This window comes from Dipodomys spectabilis, unplaced genomic scaffold (assembly GCF_019054845.1).
Source record: "Dipodomys spectabilis isolate Male_0828 unplaced genomic scaffold, ASM1905484v1 ptg000145l, whole genome shotgun sequence".
In the NCBI taxonomy this organism is placed as follows: Eukaryota; Metazoa; Chordata; class Mammalia; order Rodentia; family Heteromyidae; genus Dipodomys; species Dipodomys spectabilis.
Window position 1 is genome coordinate 20445232 of NW_024870822.1, and position 26357 is coordinate 20471588.

Below are 26357 nucleotides of genomic sequence, written 5' to 3' on the forward strand. Positions count from 1 at the left end.
GAAAACTAAACTAAATGTTTAGGGAAAAACTTTTAAGCATGCTGAAGTAAAAAATAGGGATGTTTATATATTTTAATAAAATTGGAAAATTTTTAATTCTTTTCTTTCTATAAGACGGTCTTGTATTCTCTAGCCAAACACAAATATAGAATATTATTACCCTTATTCCTCAAGCCAACAGTAAAGATATTAAACTCCTATCATTTTGAATTTTTCCAAGTATATGTAATTGGAGCCATTAGTTTGTAAAGGAGCATGACAAACTTAATGCCACTCAAGTTTTCTTTAATAAAAGATGACAAAGGAATTATTTAACAATTTTGTACAACTACACTCAACTGACAAAGCAGAACTGATTAAGAATCTTCAGGGCAGCAAAGATGTCCATGCTAAGAGGGTATCATCATAAAAGATACACATTCTAATGCTAGAAAATGTTTCAAGTCAAAGATATAAATTTAAGAAAATATTTGACCAACTTATTTCTGTATCAAGTTACATAGCATACACTCTAGTTTTCTTTATGCAAAGAGTTGCTTTTCTTAGAGCAGTTCAAGTCAGTGCAAAGGATTTTCAGGGCTGGGAGTAAACATTAGAAAAGCACTTTGAATTAGAAGCTCATTTTACATTTACTCCAACTCCAACCTGCTCTAACTTGCCCCTTCAAAAGGTTGTCAATCTCTATTATTAAAGAATAATAACCTATAATGAGTCAGATTATTACTTATCTAGGAAGTGGCACTATGGCTCAAGTGGTAGAGCATTGGTCTTGAGCTGAAGAGCTGAGGGACAGCGCCCAGGCTCAGAGTTCAAGCCCCATGGCCCTCCCTGCCAAAAAAAGACACACCATATTATTACCTATCTAGCTACAAACAGGGTACCAGTCATCCCAATACCCTGCTAATCTGCTGGGGTTTTTTTAGAAATCAGAAAATACACCTCACTCTAATATAAAAATAGTACTTTTAACAAGATGGGTTCATTTTGTTCATATAGCTCCCCAAAAGGACTGTGTAACTCAGACTAAAAAGTGAGGATGTAAAGATTAATGAGGACATTCAGGGAAGACAAGAGGGGAAAGGGCTGCTTCCTATAATCCTAACTATACTATCTTATGGATAATTTTTAGATCATAAAAATAAATACTATAATGGGAATATAAGGATTCATTTGTTACCTTTTGGTTTAGAAAGGCACCCAATAAAGCTTCTATTTACTTCTTATAAAAATTATTGGTTTATATTTAAAGCAAACACACACACACACACACACACACACACACACACACACACACACACACACACACACGAAAAATCCTGAACCAGTTCCTACAAACACAAAGAAGGGAGAAACAAAATTTCTTTTCCTCCCTGATTTCAAGTTTTATTACACAGACTCAAAGAATGCTTATTCTATGCCAGCTTTAAGTCAAAGAACGTGTTGTGTTGCAATGCTTCTCTGCATTGAGATTTAGGACATATTGCCAAGTCACATTTAAATACAGTTATAAGGTCATCAGTTTACAAATGTATTTACCAGAGTTAAGAGTGAATGGGGGTGGGAACCCAAATGTTTTAGAATATAATTTTATCAAAAGGATTAAATGGAACAATTTTATAGGCTATCCTGCTATAGATAGTCATATAGAACTAAAAGTACTTCTGGAAAATGATACAGAATAGATTTCCAAATTCTTTGGATCTACGTGGTGGGAATGAATAATCCATATGTGTTCTTTACACTACTTTTAGAACTGTAAATGCCAGGCTGACACAATTTATTCATTGCCTTTCTTTTGCAACAGAATCCTAAACAAACACAAGAATAATGCATGGCCTCAGCACCCACCTAGTAGCACTTCTATAATTTACATTACAACATCAATGAACAGTTTAGAGGATACACTCTCTATGCACTTCATAGGCCTGCCCAATGTGTATATGATTTTTTAGCAAGACACAAAGACAATTGATCTGATTCTAGGTGGGGTTTTCTTGGCAGAAGTATAAAATCATACAAATATTAGCATGTTTCCAACATGTCATAGAACTCTAGTTTGATGGAGTAGTCACTGTCTATTATGTAGGCTACCTTAAATGGAATCCTCATTTAATCCATTTTACACACTGTTGTGGTCTCTCACACCTTTATACAAGGTATGGTCCTAGACCAGAGATTTTTTAGTATCATTCTAAAGAATACAGAGAATATATTTATATACATACTTTTTAAAAATAATGTTTTAAAGTTTTACTATGCAAAATCTGACTTTGGCTTCAACATGGAAGCATTTTTCCTTTTTTAATATTTTACACCTGCATGGACAAAAGTGATTTCCTTTACATTTTGTTTTTTCACAATAGCAAAATAAACTTCTTATACACTGCATTTAAATTGACAAAATTAAGATGTAAAGTTACATGTAACTTCTTTTACTGTGAACTGACTTCTTTAAACATATTTAAGATACATTGCTGATGATTTAAATATAGTACAACTTGATCAGCTTATTTAGAACAGTGTTATGCTAAACAATCCATTAAAACAAATGTTAAAACAGTAAGTAAACTACTATTAAGTTTTAAAGGGAATTATAATGTCTTATTAAAATATACATCAATGTTCTTGCTATTACTTGTTTCTATAATGCATTTCTTCCTAATGCTATTACTACATGCAGAGAAAATAAATGATATCTTTAAACTCATTGAATCATTTGCTACTTTATATGGTAAATAAAGTCTTTAATTTTATACATTATGCAGTATTTTATTTTTCTTGAAGGAATTCAGCTTTCAAGGTCAAAATTAGTATGTGTTTACACACATAAGGACATGTTATTATTAGCTGCAAATACATTCTTCCATGGTAATGTACTTTCAGATTTTATTTGAAAGACAGTACAAGCTTTCTGAAAGTTCTGTTAGAATTTATAAAGGTAAGAAAGCCCAAGCATGGTGAATCCTTCCCCACTCCCTCCTCCAACAAAAGTCTCAAGAAATCCTGGCTCAAAACATGAACACAATCTCACAGGACTGATCAAAATGTTGTGAAGAAAAAAAAATTCTTATTTTTTATACTAACACAGTTGTATTGTATATATTTGATATGGATTCTTAAAAGCAATTTTGATCCAGAATAGCCTCTTTAGAATTATTATTAAAGTGAGGAAAATGATATGTACCCAACATTTAATCAGAAAAAGAAAAATGAGAACATGTTGAACATGTTTGCCATGTTTGATACTATTCAGTAACTTACAAGATGAAGAGAAAGCAGTTAAATATTGAAGAATCAAATTCCTACCTAACTAATATTCCTATCCTACTGCTTTCCATTGCACTGATCATTAGAACTATATGTTAAGGCATATTTAATATATTCCAGAATTGCACAGTTATACTGGTCAGTATTCTATCCCAACTTTTGCCCTTACACTACACCTTTCTTCCAAGGGATCAAAATGCTAAATCATGGTTTTGGTGGCTATTGTAGATCTGAGCTGGCATACCACAGTGTGTTCACTAGATTTATGAACATAAACATTAACACGTTACATAAAATGTACCATAATTTACTCCACGCTCAATCTTAAGAAGGTTTAATGTCTTGACAAAAAGTGAGATGATGACTTAAGTACATTTTACATTTTGTGCATTTAGACCACCATATGCATAGATGTTCTAATGCTAATTTCTTGGTCTTCAGTATCTCATAGTGCTGGATGCCCGGAAGTATGACAGAAACTTGTAACACAGACTAACCACAAAGTACCAGATGTTTCTTGCCATTTGCGATCTTGCAATAAAAATGCGCCAGATCAGAATCACAAGGATAGTGTTGAAACCATAACGTATGTTCCGCAACCTGAAAAGCAAATCAAGAAACATACTAAACAGTATTTTCTAGAATAAAATATTTTTGAATAGTAGTTGATGTTCAGTTTTAAACTTAATCATAGTTCAGAATCATTCTGTAACTTGAAACACAAAAATAAAACAAAAATACATAAGTTAGAAAATTAATAAAATTCAACCAAATTTATGTGTGATCTGAACTGTGAACCATCAAATAATATACCTCAATGGCAAAGTCTTTTCATAACTGTATATTTGAAATACAAATTTATTCACTCAACAAACATTACTGGGCATCCTTTCGTACCCAGTACAATGATAGATACTATAAAATTGTAGGTAAGCTAAGTGGTAGTGGCTCATGCCTATAATTCTAGCTACTCATGAGTCTGAGATCTTAGGATTAGGGCTGGAGCAGCCTGGGCAGAGAAATCCACCAGATTCTCATCTCCAATTAAGCAGCAAAAAGCCAGAGTGGAGCTATGGCTCAAGTGGTAGAGCACTAGCCTTGAGCAAAAGAAAGCTAAGGGATAATGCCCAGGCACTAAGACCTAGCCCTAGTACCAGTGCACACACATGGGAAAAAAAATGGTAGGAAGGAAGGAAGAAAGGAAGGAAGGGAGGGAGGGAGGGAGGGAGGGAGGGAGGGAGGGAACTGCATGCCTTGAATTTCTGGAGTTTACCATCTAAAAGGTCATTTTAGACTGCTGACAATCACATGATAAAGCCTACTGATAAGTCCTCATTCAAGAGTGAAATATGTAATTAACTCTATAAAGGGAAGCTTTCTGTTCTTAAAAACTTATCTTACTCAGGATTCCAAACTTTTTTTTCCTTTCTCAGGGATCAAACTCAGAACTTCAAACATTTCAAGTACACCCCTAAGTCCTTTTGCTTTCAGATTCTTTGTCATAGGTTTCAATACTAACTCTGCCCAGTCTGCCCTCAAACTTCAATCCTTCTGTCTCTGCTTTTGACCAGCTGGGGTTATAAGTATGGATCACCACAATCTGGCATTTTAATTTTTTGAGACAGAGTCTCCCTATGTAAACACAACCTGGACTGAATTGGCAATTCTTCTATCTCTACCTCTTGAATATTTGGATTATAAGCACATGCTATCATGACTAGAAACAAAACAAAACTCTCTTTTAGTGGTTCTGAGGATCAAAATCAGAGCTTTACATATGCAAGGTAGGCACTTTAATAACTGAGCTACACCCTTGCCCCTTTGAATGGTTTGTGATGGTGTTTGAAAGGAATACAAATCTTGAAATATGTAATAATGCTATATAAATTCCATTAGTTTGGCCAAGTAGTTCAAGATAGAATACAATACAGAGACAAGAGTGTAAAGAGCTCTGAATAGGGGGTCAATAGTTTATTTTTGCCAACTAATACAATATAACCTTGGCAAACCAACTTTCCTAACCTAAATATCCTCATTTATACGAGATCCTCACCTAAGAAAAAATACTACAAAGAACCATTAAATTAACTTGCATCACTGAATAATGGATTATTAGTGATTTTGAGTCTTCTGTTTCCTGACCTTATTTTAACTCAGTATGTATTACATCTATAAAGAGACTAAGGAAATTCAAACTGTTTTACAAAGAAAAAATTCTGTGCTGAATGATGTAATGTTACATCTTTTCCAAAGAATATTTGAGAAGGGTTTAAAAAATTCTTTAAATAGATATCTTTTTCTTTTCTGCTAGTATCTTTACTTTTTCAATACCAACATATGGGAAGATTAGTGATTTTTAAACTAAAATTTATCTGAGCTTCATGCTAAGGTGAACATAATAAATATCAACAATTTTCAGCTAAGTCAATACTGTCATAATTGCAATTCAAACAAAAACACTTTTCCTAAATGTAGCAGATTAATACACTTTATTCAATATAAACATTTATCAAAAACAATTGTGCGATATTTCACAAGCAAGACAAGATGTAATAAAAGTGCATGAAACTTACTTGTTCAAATGTTTTCTAGCTGCAGGGAGGCCAGACATTTCTTCATTCAATACATATTTCTTAGTTCCCATGCAGTAGTTCTCTATATATTCTGCCCAATGTAATTGCCGTACATCAATATTGAAGGTCTACATCAACAAACAAAAAAATTACTTCCCTAATTTTTCTCACAACTTTTCAAAAATTCACTTTTTCTGAAAGAGAATGCCAAATGAACAATATTATAAAATATTTAAATGTTAACTTTTCCTACTGTCCTACTAATCTATTGCAGATCTATAAATTCCATGCTACCTTATAAACAGATTGATGTCTGCTTTTTAATTTATAGCCTTTCTTCTCTTCCTTTATTTCTTTGTGTATAATACCAATTATTTTTCCTACATAATAGTTTTAACATCAAGAGAAAAAAATTTATGAAAGTTAGCTTACAATTTTGGATAAGAGCTATTTGATCAATTGGTGGATAAAGTAGATAGATCCAGAAATCTTATAGAAATAACAACTCATGTCAAAATCAGAAAACTATCTAAAATGAACTATACAACTTGAGGGGGAGGAGAGTCCAGAGGAGAAAAACTTGAAGAAAATGAAGGAGGGGGTAACACTGTTCAGAAAGAAATATACTCATTTTCTGACTTAGGTAACTGTAATCCCTCCTCTATACATCATGTTTACAATAAAAGAGAGAGAACTATCTATTACTTAGTACCACTGATCAATTGTGTAGTCAAAGATTTCTTGAGTGACAAGATTATTAACTACATGCCATCATTTAAAGACAGCAAGTTCTAGGGGGAAATGCTATTATAAACATGAAAACACCAACATTGAACCAAGAAGGAGACTTGAATAGGCTGGGGATGTAGATTGGGGGCAGAGTACTTGATTAGCACATCCAAGACCTTGAATTTGATTCCTTAGGTCTTCCATTAGGTCTTTTTCTCTTTTTATAATTTCATGTTTTCCCATCTACCTTAGCTGCAAAATATATACTTTTGGAATTGTTTTAGTAAGTTACTCTAGAGGTTATAGTATTTTTTCTTATAAATTGATGTTTCACCTTTTCTTAGGTGCTATTATTACATATTTTAATTTTACTGAATGTTACATCTATGTTGTTATATGCCACATGTGACATGCATTAATTCTGTGTACATATGTATCATGTTACACACACATATATAGCACATACAAATTAATACTATCATACATAAAATTAATAATAGCTTCATAAGCCATTATTTTTATCAGTCTGTTTTAGTCTGCTTTGTGCTACTATTGCAGAAATTTATATATTTTTTATTATAAAGATACTGTACAGAGGGATTACAGTTACATGAGTAAGGTAATGCTTGAGATAGGTAATTTATAATGAACAGAAGTTAGCTCATAGTCCTAAAGTACATTGAGCTGACAGCAAAGCCTTTTATAACCAGCATTAATACTATTCATAAAGGTAGAACCTCCTGTTAGGCCCTACTTCCAAAGCTTTTGCATTAAGGATTAAGCCTGTACCATATTCAGAAAAAAAAAAATCAAACCCAAACAAAACATATACACAAACACATAGACACACACACACACACACACACACACACACACACACACACACACACACACACACACACACACACACACACACACACACACACACACACACACACACACACACACACACACACACACACACACGACCAAGATTCTATGAGACTCAGATACTGGCAATCCTTTTGGCTTGAATTATCAAGAGAGAAATTTAGAACATTTATGTTTGGGGTTTTTGTTTTTGGTTGTTGTTGTTTATTTTTGCTGGTACTAAGATTTGAAGTCAAGACCTGAGTGCATTTCCTGAGCTTTTATACCACTTTAAGACATAGCTCCATTTCTAGCTTTTTAGTAGTTAGTTGGAGGTAAGAGTCTCACAGACTTTCCTTCCTGGAGCTGGCTTTGAACTGTGATCCTCAGATCTCAGCCTCCTAAATAGCTAAGATTATAACACCCAGCCAGGAAGATAGGTTTTTAAAAATCACATCCGGACACATTCATAGAGAAATAAAAGTATCAATCAAAGGAAAATCTAAAAAGATGCCAGGAATAAAGTTCTCTTTTAAAGAAAGGGAAAATTATTGACTTCCCAATTACAACAATATAGATAAAACAAAAAATATCTTTAGTGTGCTGAAGTCATGTTAAAAAATCTAAGGTGAAATAAGAACATATCAATCAAAATCTGAGAAGTATGACTAACAATCCCAACTACTAAACCATATTGTAGTATTCTAGATATATTTTAGGTAGAAATAAAATGATCATAAAGAAGATCAGAGAGTAAAAACATTAGTAAATATATAATTTAAATAAAAAGTGAAGGAATAAAAAATTTCTAATTATAGGGCTTAAGAGAATTATAAGCAATGTACATATACAAGGTTGACAGTGATAATTACAGAGAGAACATGTTGAGTTTTAAATATTACTCAGAAGACTACATTAGCACATATATTCAAATATCTAGGATAACTTCAAAAGACACACCACATAGAGTTTAATTTTAAAATGGACAGAGTAAAATGCATGACAGAGTAAAAATGTTTACTAGACATCTTAAGGGTTTTTTTCCACAAAAGCTCAGAAAAAATGAGACATATGAAAGAAAAATACATAAAGATGTGTTTTGCCTTTGACACTCAAATACTTCATAAATTCTATGACAAAGTAATTGTTATCTTCTCACCAATAATTATAAATGAAGATTTAATGAGAGATTACAAATAGATTAACTTTTTGTTGCAAAATAGTTGTGGAAAATCTTTCTGTTATGCTATTTATTTTCTAACAGAAAACACTTGCCTTTTTATCTTCAGGGTTTAGTTGATTCATCAACATATTGACATTATCAGTATTCCAAACCCAAGAATTACTTGTGAAATATTCAAGAAATACCATAGCTTTGTGAAGGCGAGTTATTGTTTTCATCATCCTGTATTGTAAGAAAAATTTACAGATTTATACAGTGTACAATTAGGAAGAATCCCATCACCACCCAATTTACCAGTTTCTCCCATGTAGACATTAACATTAAAATCATTAACATATAATTCATTTTGTGTACCAAACCAGCAGGAAATACGAATATTTCTGCATCTTGGGAGGTCATCTTATAAATCCAAAATGAAAAAAATTAGAAGTAGCAGCAAATGAATACTGCCTAGAATTCTGCTGACATTTGGAATTATCAAAGGATGTATAATACCTTTAAGGTCAAATTTTCTATATGCTAATAAATAGATTCAATTAATTTTTCCTTGTTTTGTTTTCCTTAAACTATTTTAGTTAACATGAATTTACCAAGATTTCCTATGAGTTCATAACACACTTTGTTATAATCTGAACTCATCAGTATTACTGAAGCAAAGTATGCAGAAATATTCGTTTGCCATTTAATCAATTCCATTTCAAAGGGGAATTAAAAAAAAAAAACCTCTTTAACTCCAATGGGTGTCACTCTCAATAATTGGATGTGCTTTGAAATCAATGACTCATGCTGAAAATTTTCTGAAATAGCTATTCACTCAGTTTTCTACATCCCACCCAGATCCCTCCTTTCAGAAATAAGAGACTATAAAAACTTTTTTTTTTTTTTTTTTTTTTTTAAGGGCAAGAGGCCTTAATCTTTTCCTCGGTCATTCACTGTAAGTCACTGAAATCATAACACTAATCCAAGCAGTGACATCTACACAATAGTGATTACCTATGACTAAGTAGGGATAGGACAGAAAAGACTTTTTGAAACTATATACATCAAAACAAATAAAAAAAAAGAACACCCAACTTCTGAAAACAGAAAAATAATTTGTGGAGAAATACTTTTTAAGGAATTTTGTTTACAATCTCACATTAATAATTAGCATGTAGTCTGGACAGACCTCAACTCAGGGTCTTTAGAAATAGGAAACATGGAAGAAAATTAGAAATAGGGCACATTATGAGCTAAGCAATTCTGACAGGACATCAGTACATTAGAAACTCTCAACTAGATTATTTGAAGAAAACAAGACAATATGGACTATGTAAAGACAAAATATTTCCTCAAATAAAGTAATTGCAAAATAAAACTTCCAGTAAACATGAAAAGAATGATCAAATATCAAAAACTGAATCTGAACAGGAAAAATACATTTAGAGAGAAATTGGGATGGGAAAGCTGCACATATTTACAACTAAATTATACCATCACAGCCAATATAGTACATTTGAATCCCATCACAAACACAGATTTATTAACTAACTCCTTTTTCACTGACAATTTTTACCTCTTATCTAAAATTGAATGACAAAATTACTTTAAAATCAATCTGATTCAGTCATTCTGAGAGTAACTACAATTACAAAATAAGGAATTTTCAATCTGTAAAGCAAAACACAAGGGGGGGGGAATTGAAAGGATATATGTTTATCTATCTATGAAATTTACAGTATATTTAATAGGCAATAAAAAGTACTAACCTGAATACTACAGGGATAAAAATATTTTCCTTTAGGGGCTGGGAATGTGGACTAGTGGTTGAGTGCTTGCCTAGCATGCATGAAGCCCTGGGTTCAAGTCCTCAGTACCACATAAACAGAAAAAGCTGGAAGTGACATTGTGGCTCAAATGGTAGAGTGCTAGCCTTGAGCAAATGAGCCCAAGCCCAGGACTGGAAAAAAAATAATTTCCTTTAGAGGAAGGTAATATCTTACTGACCATCTAATCTAGTTTATCAATCTCAGTTACAACAGAGATGCTGAGATAGATAATTCTTTGCTGTGAGAAGTTATCTTCTGCACTAAAAATGCTTCTAGCATCCATGGCCTCTATCCACTAGACAAGTAAAGGGGAGCCAGGAGCCTGCCTATCATTGGGATAATAAATAGCTCCAAATTTGTCAATTTTCCTCAATTGAGAACTGTATCATTAAACAATATCAGGTACAGAGAAATCAGTATATAGAATTTAAACTAGACAACCAAAGAACAAGGCCACAAAGTTTTTATTTTTTTAAAAAAAGTTTTTAACAGTGATGAAATGTTACATGGATTTCAAAACCTAGAAGTGCTAATTCTAGTATTTCAAGAACTATACTACCTTTTCATACATCCTGGTCCCCATTATTAATCAAGAATCCATGATAGGTGTAAACCAGTGTTTCATGCCTGTAATCCTAATTACTCAGAAGACTGAAACCTGGATGATTGTGGTTTGAAGCAAGCCTAGGCAGAAAAGTCCACAAGACTCTATTTCTAAAATAAACAACAAAAAAGGCCAAGCTGGAGGTAGGATCCAGTGGTAGAATGCCAGGAGTAAGCAAGCAAGCTAAGCAAGAACATGATACCCTGAGTTTAAACCCTGATACTGGCACACCAAAAACAAAACAAAACAAAAAAAACCCACCAGGCTGGGGGTGTGGCTCAAGAGGTAGAACCAACTTAGCAATCTTGAAGTTCAGAACCCAAACCCTAGCACCACTTTAAAAAACATTAAAAATATGAGTAAAGTGGATTACATTAGTTTAAGTATAATGAGGTATTTTTAAAGATCCCAATGTAAGATATAAAGTCCACTATCTTGGATCAGCAAATATGTGAAAAAATTAAATAAATCATGAAGACTTTATACTTGAACGTTTGTAAAACTAGCTAAGTAAAAAAAAATATGTTCCTTGTTGCTTGTAAACGATAGGTCAATATGACCCTGCTTTTAGAAAGCTTTAGGACAAATCTCAGGCAAGATATTTTTTACTTGCTGTTTTCTATTTGAGAATGTGTTTCATTTCCAGACATAACTATGGTTTTATCTCATCCTACATGCTTATCTAGCATGTCATGTAGGTTTCTGTCTCATTAAGAGTAGAAGGTAATATATCCATTGGAATGAAGCAAAAGTGACACTTGACTCTTCCGAGGTTTGGTCAGAGAAGCTGATAGGAGTTTTCTGCCTTACTCACTGGAATACTCACCCTTGAAGACTTCAGTCACCTTGTATGCTGTCCAACTCCCCCTGAGGCTGCCATGCTGTGAGGAAGCGTAAGCTAGTCCATGTGCAGACAACACACATGGAAAAAGCTCTCAGACTACATGAAGAAAGAAAGTTGCCTGTCCATCCAAGTTGCTTTATACCTTTCTTCTTTACCAATCTATCCATAGCATACCTGCCCCAGTTCCTATCTAACTATATCTCCACTTACTGGATTCCTCAGCCAGAATCACCTAGCCAAATCCTTCTCAAATCCTGACCCAAAGAAATTATGACACATAAACAAGTAATGGTTGTTTTAAGATACTATGGTTGCGATGATTTGTCAAGTAGTAAACAGTAACAGATCTTAGTACTAGGAATGAGAGGGCACTCTACAAAAGAAATCTACAGTGAGAATACTAGCTCAAATTATGTAAGGTCCTTGAATAACTCATTTTTGAAATCTGGAAGGAACAGGAAAAGTGTTAGTGGAAGGATTATAGGGCTTTAAGGAGGCTGTTGATGAAGGCTTCACGTGTAAATAGGACAGGGGCTATGGTTCAGTGATAGAGTGCTTGCCTAGATAAAGTACTGAGTTCCACTTTTAGCAATGCATACAATGCACATGCACACACAGCGAAATATTGTTGGAAACTGGGAGAAAAACCCCAACTGTCACCCATGATAATATGGGAAATAGTAGAAACCATACTGATAAAACTTTACTTAGTGAAGATATACTGATATAACACAAATGCTCTTTAAAAATAAACTATTTGTTTGCATATACATAGATTTAACTTCATGAAATTTTGAGGAAGTATAAAATGCCAGCCAGGAATGCCTTAGAAATGGTTCTGAAATCAGTGTGCACCTGGTTGCACATGTGTATACATGTTTGTCCACATATCCTAAGCTTTCCGCTGGCAATGGTGCATTGAGATGAAGCAGATGAGTGGAGTTGTAATGCTTGGTGGTGCTGAACAGCAGCAGCATAGTTCACTTCCATCATTTCATAGGGCTTTGTTGAGATAAATATGTGAGAATATCAGAGAACTGCCCAGATTCTCACTTGGAAAAATTATTCTTTTCCTGTGTGGACTGCAACATTGACACTAACTCTTGTCATCATCAGTCAGTTTGCCAAGACTGCCCAGAAAAGGGTGAGTCAGTAAGCTATCTCAGGGAAGAATGACAGAAGCAACGGATTTGTCACTTAGCATATTGAAGGGCCATTTAGGGGAAGGTCATCAACCCACTGTTGGGTCAGTATTGAGCTATTTACCAAGTCTGTTGGTGCTAAAAATAACAGATAAAATGTTCAAAAATTTTTATTCATTTGGGATTCAGAAACTCTAGGTTGTATCACATCAATTATTCAATATTCAATATGTGAAATTCCAAGCAGGGTAGGGGGGAGGGAGGGAGGGGTTTCTGAGCACAAATCAAATTCAAGGTAAGGATGTAAGACTCTTTTAAGATTTAGGATGACCAATGGTAGTGCCTCGTAGAAACTTTCAGACACACAAAAGGCTATCTCCGGGTTGTAAAAACACAGCAAGCCAGGTATCAGTGACATACACCTATAATCCTAGCTATTCCAGGAGGCTGAGATCTGAGAATCATGGTCCACAGCCAGTCAGGCAGAAAAGTCCATTAGACTCACGTCCAATAAACTACTCAAAAAAAGTCAGAAATGGAGCTGTGGCTCAAATGGTAGAGCACTAGCCTTGAGTACAAAAAGGCTCAAGGATAGCACCAAGGCCATGAATTCAAGCCTCAGGACTGGCAAAAAATAAAAATAAAAAAATCATACAGCAAAGAATCTTTATTTGAAAGGCAGGCTCTAAGGAGGCAAGCATTTTTGATCTAAAGGTGCTTTCCCATAGCAACCTTATAGGAGACCCAAGATGAAGAAATGTTCTCAAAAAGAATATGGCTTTGGTTTAATGGGATGTATTGCTTTAAAACAGATATACTAGAAACTCACATAAATGTCAAAGCAACAAAATCAATTTATATGTAAAGTAGAAAAGTGTACAAAAATAAAAGGACTCTGTATCAGAAGTCAGCAAACTTGTGTCTATACACTATAGCTAGACTAACATCTGTTTTGATAAAAGTTTTACCGGAACACTATCATGCTTATCATATTGTATATGGCTGCTTTCATTTTTAACAGCAGAGTTGAAAACTAGTAATGGAAATAATATGACCATAAAGGTTAAAGTATTTACTACATAGCCTTCTACAAAAAAATAAAAATAAAAGTTTATTGACCCTTGTCCTAGACTCTAACTTTTTTATGGCAAGAATCAGAGTAAGTAGCCTATTTAGTTTTACACATAGACCATGTTCTTTTAATGGGAAGAGGGGGAAAAAACACAAATAGGGGCTGGGAAGGTGGCTCAGCAGTAGAGCACTTGCCTTGCATGCATGAGGCCCTGGGTTCGATTCCTCAGCACCACATAAGCAAAAAGAAAAAAGCCGGAAGTGGTGCTGTGGCTCAAGTGGTAGAGCGCTAGCCTTGAGCTGAAGAGCTGAGGGACAGTGCCCAGGCCCAGAATTCAGGCCCCACGACTGGACCCCCCCCCCTAAAAAAAAAAACATAAATAGGGAAGAACCAAGAGCCTTTAGAAACCCAGAGAGTAGAAGCCCCATTCTAGAAATTCAGACTCGACTTTAGAATTGCTATAGATCCGTGTTTACTGTGTGCCTCATACTTTCTTCATTTTGCAACAACATTGTCTGATGCCAATTATCTTTCATTATATAGAAAGCATATGGATAGCTGGTAACTTGCTTTGAGTTAACAGGTTTTCCAATTAATACTTGGAAACTATATTTGTACTACCACTCCTAAACAGCTTTATCTTCATCTGGATCTAACTTAAATAACAAAAACACTGTCCTCAAGCTGATGATGCAGGTATGTGGGTGGAGAAGCAACTGTATTTTCAAAGTGGGAGAAATGTGAATTCTGTGGGACAGACAGAAGTTTGACTGTAGTTGACTGTAGCCTCCAATAATGTCTGAAATTACATTATCTGCTCATTTAAAACATGACCTTGACTGTTGTCTATATCATCATTCCTGAAATCTAGGATTTATAATATACTTACTACTAAGAAACAATGCAAAAGTGAAAATACGTAACTTTCTTAAGTAGGTCAGAAGAAGCACTGTAGTTTCTACTTTATTTGCTGAAGGTATCCCTTCCCCCATCCCTTCGACTGCCTTCTGAAGCCTTCTGCTGCCATTGAAGACATTTATTCCCTTTAAAGCTACCACTAGGCTTTGTAAAGAGCCTACATGGGGTAATCTTGACGCAACATAAGGAAATAAGTACAGCTGATTCCTTTCCAAATTCCTGAGAAATAAATTTAAAGTGATAATAAAATGACCATTGTGATTTTAAGCACTAAGGTTGAGATAATTTGTTATGCAGGAATAGACTCCGACTCATTTAGTGGACTCTGGCTATTTTTTTTATTTACTGATAAGCTTTCTCTGCAAAGCACCGTGATATGCTAATCTATCTTACTTGTTTGACTTTTCTGTTTTACACTGTAACTATTAACACAAAGACTATACACTGCTATCATTCACTAATCTTCATCTGATTGTTAGCTACAAAAACAATGTTACTGATGAAAAATGTTGTTTTTTCAGAGCATTGTAGAAAAGTTTGAAAATGCTTTCTTTAAAGCTATTTGATTCAATATTTGTCAATGTTAGCCATCAGCTCCAGAAGAAACAATCTTTGCCCATGCTCTTGACCTGATGCTCTCATCCAATTATTACACTAAAGAGTGGGGAATGTTAGCCCAATAGGCTCCTCTCTCATAGCTCAGCATGCTCTTTCCCTAGGCAACACTAGGTCCATTTAGTAAAGGCAGTAAATGATTAGCCTCTACCCACTAACCTGAGAAGGCTCTCCTTTGGGATAGCTATAACAATATAAGGCAGCAAGATCCCCTAAATCTCACAAGTTGTACAGGTCACCAGTAAGGGCACTCTTTTGGGGCAGCTATAACCATATAAGGCAGCAAGATTCCCAAAACCTTGTAGATTATAAAAGGTCACCTGAGGCAATAGCTGGCACTTCTTCTCCCTTCTGAGAAGGGGTCTCGCCTGCCTCTTTACTGGCAATAAACCTTTTCTTTGTGCTTTATACCTGGATGTGTGAGTGGTTTTTCTAGTAAAGTTTAATTTACTCTAACAATCAAATATTTCAATCAGTAACAAATAGGGTTAGGGACATGAACAAGTGAATCCACAAAAAATCCCTACAATTAACTCAAATCCTAATATATTTTAAGTGGCAGATAACTCACTTCTATTTTGTGAGCTGTTGATAAAAGTTTTATAATCAGCATCTTTATACATATTCAAATCCTGAAGTCTCCAACTAACAGCAACACTGTAATGCCAATGTAGTTATAAAAATAAATGCTTTTGTAGCAGGTTTTTCCTATAATTGTGTGATTAAAACAGCAGAACTTTTTATATGAGGTTCCAATGGAAAAAAGTAAAAAAGAAAAAAGAAATAATGACTATTACAATGATAAGAAAATAACAAGTTTTCTGTTTAGCTTTTTTTTCTAACTATGCCATTCCCAATTTGGAAAATTAGTCAAAAACTGTAATTACCATATTATAAGCTGAATAGGCAGCTAAGATATTTCAAGATATTAATCTAGAACCACCCTTTTTTTTTCATATAAACTATGCCGTCCACTTAAAGTGTAACAGTTTACCCTTAATCCCCTGTAAAAACTCATCCCTAGATTTTTAAGAGTGATAGGAAAAGGACTCAATTTCAGCTTATAATAACAATGACAACCCTGATGTAGGATATTTCTTATTTTTATGGGATTTTGGAGAAATTAATGACTCAATAAATTCACATCCATAATTAGTCTCCCCAAATATCTCCCATTTCTAAGAAATGTCCTAACATCCTGATTGTAATTGTGATTAATCAGGTTAGTAATGCTACAGGTAAAGCTCATGCTAGCGACATTTTGTCTCTCCAGCAAGCTTCTACCACCTTACCAATACATAGGGCATTTACTGCTATTCTTCTTACCACGGTTTCTGACCTGTCAACCTGAGTGCAAGATCGAGCAATAATGCAGGTACTGTATGTCTGACACCCTTCCAATAATGAAGCAATAGGTTGTTGGTATAGAATTTAATATTGGGGTGCCTGACCACTTGGTTTAAAGGATTCATCTTGAAGGAATGGTTTAGATAATAGCCTGTAGGAAAAATAAGCGTCAAAGCACTTTGAATATTATTCATTATTGGGAAAAGCACCTAAAGTTAAACCTAGAATTCAAACACATGACAATAGTTTATCATGCAAACTTTAGATTAAATTAGTGACTTACAACACTACCTTTGTTTTTGTGACAAAGCCTTAAATTCAAGTCTTCTCATTCACGAAAGGCCATTAAGCCTTATCATAAGCATAAACAGATATAGAGTTAATGTGCATTTTAGTGTAAGCATGGTTGTTTTAACAGTCAGAGGAACAGATAAGACAGAGCTAGTCACCATTACCTTGGGCTTCTTCCAGTCATCCTGAGGTAGATATCATACAGGAATGCTGGGGCCTTATGGCTTACAGCAATCCAGTAATGATATAAAAGGTGATTGGAGGTTAGATTTACATTGGGCCGTCTGAAGGCCTGTTCGAGAGGATTCCTCTTGAAAGTGGAAATTACATGGTATTCTGGGGAAGAAAAGTTGTGTAACAGCTTTGATAATAACCATGTAATCAAGTTTTGAAAAAAAAAAAGTCATGTTTTTACACTGCAAAATATTTTCACCAAAGATGCCAGAAGGCAATCATTAAAAAAAATAAACTTTTCTACTCTCTGTTGTAGCTAAGAGAATATGGGTATTTGATACTGACTCAAGAAGTCTTTGAACTACCACTATTTTAATTTGTTGAATGAATTTTTTCTAAAATTCACTCTTAAAAAATCTTTTTAATGTTTTACCTATGTCAGTTTACAATGTCACTCTCTATATTTCACTTTTCACGGGAGCTTCTTTCTTTCTGTTCCTCTTTCCAGATTCTTATTACTGTACTCACTTAAAAAGAAAAGGAAATTACCATCCTTTGCTTATGAATGATTAATTTGCTTAATTTTGCATACATCAAACAAGCTTAAAACAACCCAAAACTAAACTACTGTAATTTATTCAGGTTATTTAATGCCAACACAATCAAACTTGGTATCTTCTATGGTAGTACTTTAATGGACACATATATCGAGATATTATCTAAAAAATAATGGTAAATTTGACTTTTTCACAAGACTTTACAGCATAATAAACTCAAAGTATTTATATATTCTTGAAATAGTATTACTTAAAAATAGTATAAAAGTACACGTTTCTTTTTCTTACATTCTCTAATGGTCAAAAATGCCATGGAAAAACCCTAGGAAAAATGTTATTAAATATTTACTTTTAAGAGAGCTGTGCATGGTGGCCCACGCAAGTAATCCCAACACTTGGGAGGTGAGAAGATTACAAATTTGAGGCCAGCCTGGGTTACATGTCGAGTTCCAGACCAGCCTGAGCTACATAGTTTGACCCTGTCTCAAAAAAATACATAGGGTAGGGATGTAGCTCAGTGCGGCTTGCCTGCCATCTGTAAGCCTTGGGTTCAAGTCCCAGTTTTTAGCTTGAAATTGAAATTGTTCTGCAGGGATAACAAAAATTATTCAATTAGAAGTAAAATGAGAGCTAAATAAATTACCAAATAATTGATTTAGCAACTGACAATGATTACTAAATATTATAGATTTCACTTTAAATTTGAGTCACCATCCAACAATTAAAAGCGATTCTACTGAACATTCTTAAATTATTTTATCTTTATTTAAGAACTAGTTAACATATACACACTACTGCTGCAGATCTGTGAATCTAAACAGATTAATAAATGTCACCAGAATATATTCTGGAAAAATGTATTCCACTTCCTAACTCCTCTATTTATAACTTTATTAACCACTTGATATACAAACTCCTGTAGATGGAAGTGATATTGCCTACAAATTGGCACAATCAAGTTTCAGGCTGCTCACAAGGGAGAATAAAGCACTGTTCCCGTGCCATAGACAATCTATGCGGTTGCTGCAGATGGCAAAAGGGTATAGTGGATAGGAATATACAGGCTATTTTTATGAAATATTATGAAAAATGTACCACAAAGCAGTGCTGCAGTGTAGCTTATTACTTCTAAAATGACTATTACAATTAAAACAAAAGGGTAATTTAGTGGCCTAAATGCCTCAAGGGTATTCTAGTACTAAAAACTCAATGACTATTTTAAATTGTTTAAGATACATTCTAACATTCAAAAACAGATAAAATCATACCAACTTCACCCCAGTGGAAAGGATTGGTGCTGCCTGTTGTACAATTATACACCATGATGTTTCTTGGTCTGCAAAAACAAAGATGAAAGTAATGAAACATAGAAGCAGACAAACTTGTCCAATCTAAATCTTACATAATATTAAAGTGGGAAAACACAAGGATGATGGGTACCGTTTCACTATTACATAAAAAAACTATCCTTTAAGGATTAGTTTTAATTTGATGACTATAACTGCCCTTTATCCCTCTTGTGCCCTAAAAAATAATAAATGCAGATTTTTTTCTTCCCACACTTTTCTTCCTTGCATTGTTATGAGTAGTGTGTTTCATTTATAAAAATAATAAATCAGAAATTTATAAAAATAAATCAGCTTTTCCTGTTTAATTTTCCTTGGAGACTAAGTCCCCTTTTACCAAAAATAAATATTCATAGGTTCATTTTCCTCCTTTTTTATTATTTAGTGACTTCAAAAATAAGTTTAGTAAGTTAATGGGAAACAAAGTTTAGTTATTATTTGCAAATGCTACTACTACCTCTTAGAAGGATTTTTAGGGGATAACAAAAGATCATAATTAAATGATGATTAAAGCTTCTCTAACTAGCTAACACATGTAACCATTGTCTATGAATTTCAATTCTTTATAAATGTCAAATTTATACCAAGTTTATATCACCCTTGGTGAGAACTTATTTTTCATTTTTAATTCTAATTAACTTGTGTATTCTTTCTTATAGTTCATGAAAATTAAGATTAATTCATTACTATCGATAGGCTGACTTGCTATTATTGCCTGTGATATACCAACCTGTACAGGTGGCAGTGATACTGCCTAGAATTATATAACTGTATGGTACTATCAGGACTAATGGGTTAATTAACATTAGTAGCTTCTTTTTCCCTTCTCAGTTACTATATATTTAATAAGCGACATTGTCACTTTATATACCTATTAACTCCGGAATACCAGGCTGCCGCAAGACTCGTGTTGACAACTACATCTACAGGAACAAGATCTGCAAGGGCATTGTTGGAGGCACGCATTGTTCGAAGAATTCCTTTCCCTGCCTTTGTTGAAATTAAAAACAACACCTTAAGATATATACGCCAAAGTGCGTGTGTGTATATATACATTCATATATATATACACACATATAAAGTTATACAAATATCAAATAAATCATGAAGTTTACTTACCGCAATAAAGAGACCACTTGGTCCATTAAAGTTATCAATCCATCCCTAATGCCAAAAATTGAAAAAAAGGGGAGGGAACTTAGAATTAATATAAACCTAGATTTATTGTTTGAAATCCAAACCTCAAATATACACTTAGTTTTCTTCCATAAACCAGAAAAATCTAGATGTAGTCCATAACACTGTTTCTAGTGACAATTAGAAGTAGTTTTCTTTTGTGAATATAAATGATTAAATAGGGATTACCTACTCTTTCCTAACTACAAAAGGAATTTCAAAAGGACTGTATACCATCAATTACCTTTGCTAAATGAAGCTTATTTACATTTGGTTTTATGCTATTTATTAATACAGTACCCTGACTAGGAAAAAATGATAGTAAACCCTCTGCCAATTTGCTGAAGAAAAGAGGAAACAATAATTATCAAAGCAACAAGAGATGCTATCATTTACTATCATTATATAGACCTAAGTATTTCCTGTATCTATTTATGTATTCATTTATATTTCTGCTTTCTTTTATTGTAGGAATTTTCAAATACCATAACATCTTGTTTCTTCTTAAGAGCAAGTTATCAAAAACAATCTCTTATACCTTTCTTGGCTTTTTGAGCAGAACAGGTAGAGATCTACCTCTTAGAGGGCCTACCTCTTTTCGGTAATAAAAAGAAAATGAAATCATGGTCTCTGCTACTTAAGACATCCCAATTTTTTTAATTTATCTTTAAAATGTTGCTCTATATTTCTATAAACCGAAGATAGCATTAAAAATAAAAGCATTAATAATACTATGTCTTCCTATGATCAGTTTTTCCACAGTAAGCCACATTCAGCAGTACCTCTCTGAAATCAAACCACTAACTCTTTTTATTCAGTTATGATTTAAAGTTTTCAATTCCAATTATTTAAAGGTTTCTAATAACTTACTGGAAAAGGTTCTTTCCAACTGGCACCAACAATCGACGGTCTTACAATTGCCACATTTAGCTTCGCTCCTTCTTGTTGTACAACGTATTCTGCCAATGCTTTCGTGTATATGTATGTATTAGGTCTATCTCCTATCAATTTTGGTGTGATATCATTTACTAGGCCATCATCCATCCATCTGGTGAACAAAAAAATGTATATAAAAGTATTTCCAGATGTTTTATTAAAGAATAAAAAATACTTCATTGAACATTGCACCTCCAAACCCATCGTTGCTCTGACTCAATGATTTAACAGTAACTTTCACTATCTTTAAAAATAGAAGATAGTTTCATTAAGCATCAATTTACAGATATTTCTTCCACAAATCCTTATCTGCAAGTTCAATATCCAAAAACATCTGAAAATTGTTCTTTCATAAATCATATGATAATATCAAAACCTTATCTCAACCGATTTAGGGAAGATTAAAAATACTATTTAGAGCTTAAATATTAATAAACTTCTTATGTGTTTGAACAGAAATGGCACCCCAGGCTAAACTGAAGTTATTTCATATTGTATCTTTCAAACTTACATATTACAGAGTACATAAATTTCCTTTACAAAGTTGAAATAAATCCCAAAATATATCTTGTCTCAATGTTTCAGATTAGGAATTTTAGATTTATAGATAACCACTTAACACAAAGTAACATGATAATTATATACATTTGTAATCAATATTTATAGTTAATATAAAAGGCCTAATAATCTACATAGTAAACCATTGAAATTGTATATCCCCACAAGTGAGACTTAACTAATAGCATAAACAAGAACAAGAATATTAATTAAACTGAAGGGAGAAAGCTATTCAATTCAGGAAAAATTCTACAGAAGAGAAAAGTTTTACAAACATGGATAGTTGAAAGGTGGGTAAACAACTTTGTGGGAGATTTTGGTCACTAGAATTACAGAGCAAATCCATGAATTATCTAAGGTTATATTTTAGTTAGAGAGATTCTTGTAAGTAAGGAATGAAGGAAGAGAGATTTCGTTTACAAGCTCTTTTTCATTTCCTTGCATATGCCAAGAAAAACAATATGCATTCATTAATGTCTACACTAACTTTCTCCCAGAGATGGTAAACACTCTGTCTACTAACCTGTGAGGAAAATGAAGTATATATTTAGGACCATCTGAGAAATAGTCATAAAATAGCCAGAGAATTGCTAAAAGAATTTTCAGTAATCTCAATTGTTTTTATAATCTGCCTCTTCATAATGATTAACAGGAAAGTCTTCTTTAATTTTTTTTAAAGGACTTGTGTGCTTATTTCAGAGAAAGCAGAGGATGGTAGGTTCAAAAGTGAATAGAATGTCTGAGAACAAAGGAACCTAAGGAGAGACAGAATAAGAGGAAAAACATCCCATGCAGAGATATAAAGATTAACAAATATGTCAAGATATAAAGAATGCTGGAAATATTTTTATAATTGTAGCCTATACAAAAGAACTTCTTTTTCTTTTTTTTCTTTCTTTCTTCATTTTTTTCTCTCCTAATGTTATTTGTTTCACATGGAAAAAAAGCATAGATTGGAGCAAATGAGAACTAGGACCATGGTGTATGCATACTTCATTTAACCCCCATTTGTCAAATACCAATTTATATAGTAATTACTGAAAGTAAAATGTACTTAACAGTATACTGTAGGGACAATGAATTAACCTCTAGGGACATGAATGAAAGGACTATAGCTCTTTTTCCCTAATAATTTAAAAGCTCTCTATAGATACTGAAGTAGTACTATAATAAATTAGAATCTTGCTATTAAATACTTGGTCTCCATAAGAAAGTATGACCTGCTGACCTGGAAAATAAAACCCCTAAAATCATGAAAATGATTCCTTGTAAAAAATAAAAGCCCTACACTGACATCACCAGCAAACGGATATAAATCTATACAATAAGAACACAGGTTAACAATAACTTATTGAATAAAGGAAGATATAAATTTTAAGTCCTGGGTACATATGTGTCAGTATCTGTATGTGTTGAAGAAGAGAATGAAAAACAGATAGACTTGGATCCAAAGTTTAAAACAATGTTTAAAATCGTAAAACAAACATACTCTAAAGAATCAATCAGCTTCTTGGGATCTACAGGGGGTGGATAGACTACTTCATCAATATGCTTCCGATTGCAGTAGGCATATGCTGTTGACACATGCATGAATACTTCCAGATTCTTCATTTGTTGTGCAAGGAGAATAAGCTGTCGCGTAGCAATCACGTTTAACTGAACAGCATCTCTATAAAAGGAAATGACAATGAAATATTGACAACCTATTTTAGTATTTGTTTAAAAATCTTATTTCCAGGGCTGGGAAGGTGGCTCAGTGGTAGAGTGCTTGCCTTGCATGCACGAGGCCTGGGTTTGATTCCTCAGCACCACATAAGCAGAAAAAGCCAGACGTGGTGCTGTGATTCAAGTGGTGGAGGGCTAGCCTTGAGCTGAGAGCTTAGGGACAGCGCCTAGGCCCAGAGTTCAGGCCTCACAACCGACAAAAAATATATTAACTAAATAAATAAGTAAATCTATTTTCAGTAAAAAAGATAGAAACAGAGGGATGTTTGTATCCTCCACCTGTTACTTTTGGAGCAGTTTGCGCTTTGAACTCAGAGCCTTTGTTTGCTAGGCAAGTGCTCTACCACTGGAGCCACACCTCCTGTTCTGTTTTTATAGCTTGTTTTTCAAATAGGGTCTCACACATTTGCAAGATGTTGGTGCTAGAGTGCAATCATCCTGCCTTCATCTTCTGAGTAGTTGGTATTAGCTGTACACTACCATTCCTAGTTAATTGAGATATGATCTTTCTATTACATAAGCTGGCCACAAACTGTGATCCTCCTCCCAAGTAGCTATGATCATAGGCTGGCAGGTTTTTGATTCTTTACAATTTAGCCTTTAGCTCTGACTTGTGTATTTTATTTCAAAATAAGTATATTTATTCTACCAGTTGTGTATAAAAACAAATTTTTTTATTATAAAATAAAACTGCACTGTAGGAATTAGAAAATAAAAATACAAGCTGTGTGCTAGTGGCTTACATCTGTAATACTACCTACTTAGGAGGCAAAGACCTGGCACATGGTAGTTCAAAGCTAGCCTGGGCAGAAAAATCTGTTAGACTCTGTCTCCAATTAATCAGAAAAATGGTGGCCTAGATGTGCCTCAAGTAGTAGAGTGTCAGCCGTGAGCAAGACAGTTGAGAGAAATCATAAGGCTTTGAGTTCAAGTCTTGGTGCTGGCTCAAACGATAGATAGACAGATAGATAGATAGATAGATAGATAGATAGATAGATAGATAGATAGATAGATAGATAGATAGATAGATAGACAGATCTACATAGAGAGATAAAAATAGATATATAGATCTACATCTACATCTCTCTAGATGTATATCCAATTAGCTCTAGATTTAGATATATAGCCATAGCTTTATTTCTGGTATATATACCCTTAGATAATTTCAGTCTTTTGCTTTTATGTTTGCATCCTGAAATCACACTGCGTTTCTTTTACATCTTTTTTAAAGATGTAAAAGTGAGAAAAAGCCAGGTACCAATGGCTCACGCCTATAATCCTGGCTACTCAGGAGGCTGAGATCTGAGGATCACGGTTCAAAAACAGCCTGGGCAGGAAAGTCCATGAGACTCTTATCTTCAATAAACCACCAGAAAACCTGAAGTGGCACTGTGGCTCAAGTGGTGGAGCACTAGCCTTGAGCTGAACAGCTGAGGGACAGCACCCAGGCCCAGAATTCAAGCCCCAGGACTGACAGAAAAAAAAAAGTGAGAGATTTACAGAGATTACTACAATAAATCTGTTAAAACAGTATATGTAAGATCCAAAATGATCTATACATTCCCTTCTTGGAATTCATGTAAAGTAAATTTTACAAAAGCAGGAACATATATTCAGGAAAGAATTCAATGAAGCATTCTACTAATAACAAAAGCACAGCGAGTCCAAATATTCACCATGAACGAACTGGTTAAATAAAGAATACAGCCATTCAAATAATCCTATAAAAACTATGAAAAGGTGGAAATCTTTATGAATAATACAAAAATGCATACACTGTGATGTAAAGCAGGATTATGAAGAAAGCTCTAGAATCAGACTGAGTTTAAATGTTGGTGTGGTCTACCTAAGAGCTAAGGTATAAAGCTATTCAATCACTTGGAGCCTCAGTTTCCTCACCTATAAATGGAAACAGTACTCAGCTTCTTAGATAATAAATTTAAGAGAACTGCAGTTTGAGACTAGCCCTGGCAAAAGTCAGTAAGACCTTACCCCCAAAGAACAAGCCACATATTGTGTGTGGCTCATGTCTATAATCTCAGCTACAGGAAAGGTATAGGTAGAGTGACTGAGGAAGAGGTCCAAAACTGGCTCTCAGGCAAAAGTACAAAACATTATCTGAAAAATAACTAAAGCAAAAGGGCTGAAGGCAGAGTCCAAGTAGCAGAACATTTACCTAACTAGTAAGTGCAAGTTTCTGGTATAAGCCCCAGCAATACTGGAGAATAAAAATAAAAATAAAATAGCAAGCAAGAACTTAGTATTATTCCTAATAGTCTCCAAAGAAGCAGCCAATGAATACTAAGATAAAGAATGGGTGAGTAGTTTTGTTTCTTATTTTGTAATGGTTGATTAAGAAATCTTTTACACCACATGGTAACCATAGTTGTTAATGCTGTATTATAGAAAATCACTAAAAGCAGATTTTAAATGTTGTACAGCAAAAATGTGAAGCTATGCATATATTAGCTCAATTTAGTCATTCCATGTATTTCAAGACACCAAGTGTTCTACACAATAAACATAAAATTTTGAATAATTAAAAATTAATAAAAAGGGGGATACAATACAAATAATAAAACAGGAAGACTATTACATTCCTGGTAATACTGCAAATTAGTATTACTCATCTAAAGGGAACTG

The 26357-nt window shown here is 33.8% G+C and overlaps 1 protein-coding gene across 2 annotated transcripts in view; it reads right to left on the reverse strand.

Annotated features, from left to right (window-relative positions):
• Positions 1-1357: 1357 nt before the first annotated feature.
• The window catches only part of Far1 (fatty acyl-CoA reductase 1), a 57179-nt gene continuing 32179 nt past the window's right edge, over positions 1358-26357 (reverse strand). Inside the window, exons 5-13 of one of the 2 annotated variants that reach the window (XM_042691326.1) lie at positions 23479-23658; positions 21366-21543; positions 20439-20483; positions 20191-20309; positions 19242-19309; positions 16931-17102; positions 8694-8823; positions 5841-5968; positions 1358-3867 (exon numbers count right to left, since the gene is read on the reverse strand). In XM_042691326.1, coding sequence (XP_042547260.1) covers positions 3705-3867; positions 5841-5968; positions 8694-8823; positions 16931-17102; positions 19242-19309; positions 20191-20309; positions 20439-20483; positions 21366-21543; positions 23479-23658 — 1183 coding nt within the window. In that variant the 3' untranslated portion in view covers positions 1358-3704. Of the gene's footprint in view, positions 3868-5840; positions 5969-8693; positions 8824-16930; positions 17103-17406; positions 17579-19241; positions 19310-20190; positions 20310-20438; positions 20484-21365; positions 21544-23478; positions 23659-26357 lie in introns of both variants that reach the window. The other variant, XM_042691325.1, reaches the window with a different exon arrangement.